Source organism: Echinops telfairi, unplaced genomic scaffold (assembly GCF_000313985.2).
Source record: "Echinops telfairi isolate 266 unplaced genomic scaffold, ASM31398v2 ScPeMD7_7457;HRSCAF=8495, whole genome shotgun sequence".
In the NCBI taxonomy this organism is placed as follows: domain Eukaryota; kingdom Metazoa; phylum Chordata; class Mammalia; order Afrosoricida; family Tenrecidae; genus Echinops; species Echinops telfairi.
Window position 1 is genome coordinate 46,428,952 of NW_022111357.1, and position 3,630 is coordinate 46,432,581.

General features: G+C 56.5%; 1 protein-coding gene across 1 annotated transcript in view; it reads right to left on the reverse strand.

The window, feature by feature from the left end:
- Positions 1 to 3,630, reverse strand: part of PGLS (6-phosphogluconolactonase) — a 7,275-nt gene continuing 3,645 nt past the window's right edge. Inside the window, exons 2-5 of the mRNA XM_045299255.1 lie at positions 2,443 to 2,589; positions 1,789 to 1,890; positions 1,348 to 1,488; positions 1 to 353 (exon numbers count right to left, since the gene is read on the reverse strand). Coding sequence (XP_045155190.1) covers positions 216 to 353; positions 1,348 to 1,488; positions 1,789 to 1,890; positions 2,443 to 2,589 — 528 coding nt within the window. The 3' untranslated portion in view covers positions 1 to 215. The remainder of the gene's footprint in view (positions 354 to 1,347; positions 1,489 to 1,788; positions 1,891 to 2,442; positions 2,590 to 3,630) is intronic.

Below are 3,630 nucleotides of genomic sequence, written 5' to 3' on the forward strand. Positions count from 1 at the left end.
TGATTGCAACCACCATTTCTTTTAATATCCAGGCTGTCCTGAGGCACCGTCCCGGGGCTGAGCCACAACCAGACCCTCGTGTCTCCTGGAGGTGGCATGTGGCTTTGCTCAAACACAGTCAGGAGTGTGGCAGTGAGCACGGAGCCCAGCCCAAGCCCCGGAAGGTCCCTTCCACTCAGGTGCCTGTGGTCCCCGTCGTGGGGTGTGCCCAGCGACTATAAGGTAGAGTGCTTCTCGAAGGGCAGGGTCAGCAGGCGGGCGGCCGCCTCGTCCAGGAACCAGCATAGCGTCCCCGTGTGTGGCTGGACCAGGGCGGCGGGCAGTGGGTTCTCCTCCCGGCCTTCCAGGATGCGCTGCAGGGAGAGGGTCAGGGTCAGGGTCAGGAGGCGGGACCTAGGGCAACCCAGCCACCCTGCTCCCCTCTCGAGTTCCCAGCACCTGATGGACAAGACTCTCAAACCCTTCCAGGTAGACACTGCCCTGGCTGTTCTCCTGGCTGGTGGACGCCAAAGTCAATTCTGAATCACGGTGACCCCGCCTGCACAGAGCACAACTGCTCTCGGGAGGTGGGGTTTGAGGGCTGGCTGTAGCCTTTTGGAAGCAGATTGCCAGACCTGTTTTCTGAGGCGCCAACCTTTCAGCTCGTAGTCAAACAATCCCTTGAGCTCCCCAGGAGCTCCCCAGACATGCGCGCTTCAAATAATTAGCAGCAGTTTAATTCCAAACCCCAAGCCCAACCCGCTGCCATTGAGTGGATTCTGACTCGCAGCAACCCCACGGTTAGAGTAGACCTGCTTCAGAGGGTTTTTCTTGGCTGCAACCTTTACGGAGGATTACCGGGCCTTTCTTCTGTTCTGTGGTGTCCCTGAATGGGCTCACACTACCAATGTTCTTGCTAAAGGCTTAGCACAAAGCATTTTCGCTGTCAGGTTTCCTCAGTTAAACTCTGGGGTTGGTAAACCTTTTCTTCAAAGGCCCAGATGATCAGTAGCTTTGGCTCGGTGGGCCAGATGGTCTCTGTCACTACCGTGCCACAGTGCTGCTGTCGCCAAAAGCAGCCAAAGGCAACAGATAAAGAAAGGGTCTTGGAGGTATGGCCATAGAACTTGTGAGCAATGAATTTGCCTCTGAGTACAGCTCTGGCTGCTTCTTAATAATCTCCTCTCATCATCACTCATTCCTAGGTAGCCTAGAATTGTACTTCTGATCTCCCCTTAGACCCAAGAATTACAGAATTACTTTGACCCCTGATGCTTCCAGCACCCTGATGGCTGGGGTCATATTCTGCGTGACGACCTGGCCCAGGGCCCACACCATGACCTTTAGAGACAGGCCCTTGGCTGTTACCTTCAGCACAGCTGCCTTGCCTTCTCCAGTTGCCACAAAGATGACAGTCCGGGCTGCATTCAGCACAGGAAGGGTGAAGGTCACACGCTGAGGTGGTGGCTTTGGTGAGTCACTGATGGGGGCCACAATCTTCTCCTTCTCCTGTGGGAGGAAACCCCCAGATGGAGGCGGGAGCACATCGCTTCTTCATCCCACATACTCTCTCCATGCCAGGCCCAGTCGGTCTATGATCCCACCCCTTATCAAACCCGCCAAGGTAGATGAGTCAAGCACCCTGTTTTCACAGGGTGAGAAGCACAGGCTCAGTGGTTTGTTCCTGGTCACCCAGTGAAGCTGGTTGGCAGAAGGCCACTCCAACCCCAGCCCTAAGCACCACCCTGCAGATGCCACAAGGAGTTGAAGCTGCGGCCTGGGACTTGGGGGTCACATTGGTACGCTCACCTGCAAGAGCGGGTGGTCAGGGAACAGCGAGCAGGTGTGACCATCAGGGCCGATGCCCAGGATGAGCAGGTCGAAGACTGGGATGGAGTCTCCTTGGAAGGCCTGGGTTGGGGAGAGTGTTTGAGGGGCTCCTTAGAGGGCACTGGGGGACAGTTATCAGACGTAGAGACACCAGTGGCTTCCCCCGGGCGCTGTGGATTGAACTGGCTTCACTCAAATTCTGTGCAGCAGAATCTCATTTGCGAACAGGGGTTTTTAGTTAGCTTGATGAGACCGCAGTCGTGTGGGTGAGTCTGAAGACAATCAGCTCTACAAGGAGCGGAGGAGGCACAGAGACCGGGAAGCCTCACAGGGCGGGATCGCCAAGGAAACGAGAAACTGGGAAGACACGGGTCTTCCGGAGAGCAGACACAGGGAGAGCGCCTTCCCCTAGAGCAGGGCTCTGGATTCACACGTCCAGCCTGAACTATGAGGGCAGGAATTTCTGTTCCTGTAAGCAGTCACTCCGGTGCTCCACGGCTAGGACACCCGGAGGGGGTCACTCAGCCTCACCTGTGACTGAAGACTGTCAGTGGCCTCCCCAGGGAGGTGGGTGTGAACAGCCCTGCCCACAGGTGGCAGTCTCCGTGGGCGTGTGTGGGCATGGCTGCTTACCTCTCTCAGCTTCTTGGCGTAGTCTTCAGCCGCCTCCTCTACGGGCAGCGAGGGATTAATGGTAATCACTTGCCCTTCAGGGATGGGCAATTTGGATAGCAGCTGGGCCTGCGCAGACAGACAGAGGGACAAAAAAAAATCACAGTTCTAGGTCCCACCTCATGGCTGGCATTCCCATTACATCAGTGCCCATGACTCTGTGTTAACAAGCAGTCTGGTTTTTTCCCCCTTATTCTTTTCCCTCTCTGAGCTGGGGGAAGGTGGGCCCAGCTCAGCCAAGCTTCCCCCTCTGCCCGCAGGGGCAGAGCAACACAGGGGCGGGCAACAATCTGAGCATCTTTCTCTTTTGAATGTTTTGTTAGCTTTTGTTTGAAACCTAGTTGAATATATTTTTTCTCAGAAACTTCCTTTTAAAAGGGGATGGGGTCCTGGGGGGGTGCTGAGTTCAATGTTGGGTGGTGACCCGCCAAGTCAGTGGTTCAAAGCCACCAGTCGCTCGGTGGGAGCAGGATGAGGCTCCCTGTTCCCACCTGTCTCAGAACAGTTCTACTGTGGGTTGGAACGGCCTCCCCGACAGTGGGTCATTTTTTATTAAAAAGGCACACAAAGTGAAAAGAGCAAATAGCCCGGCCCTGGTCTCCACATGACCCCCAGGTGCAGGTAAGGGCAGGTTTGAGCCCCGACTAGTTGTGACTTGCTGAGTGACCTGGGCAGGTGGCCCTGCCTCAGTGGCTGTTTCACTGGCTTGTGAGATGACAAGGATGGCGTGCAGGGCTGGCACACGACAAGCATTCTTTCTTGTGTTAAACAAGAGCACTGCCAGCTCACACCCAGGGCAGGGCAGACCCTGGGTGCAGCCGAGTACTGTTTCACAGCACAAAGGCCCCTCGTCACTGCTCTGCCACTGTGCTGGACTCCAGCTCTACCACCACCCCAATCCTCCACCCCGCCTCGCTCTCAGAACCTTAACTCCGAGTCCACCAAACGGCCCGCCACGGAGCACCCACTCCATCTCACCCCCAGTTCCTAGCCAGCATCCTCCCTGCGGCCAGAACAGGAGCGCTTTGCTCTGGGTAGGTGCCAGGAGTCGAGCACCCTGGGCAGGCCTCAGCTCCCCTGGTGGAAAATGGGGGAGGTCCGGGGCTCTAGGGGGGGCCAAGATAACCATGCTGGGAGACACAGAGCTTG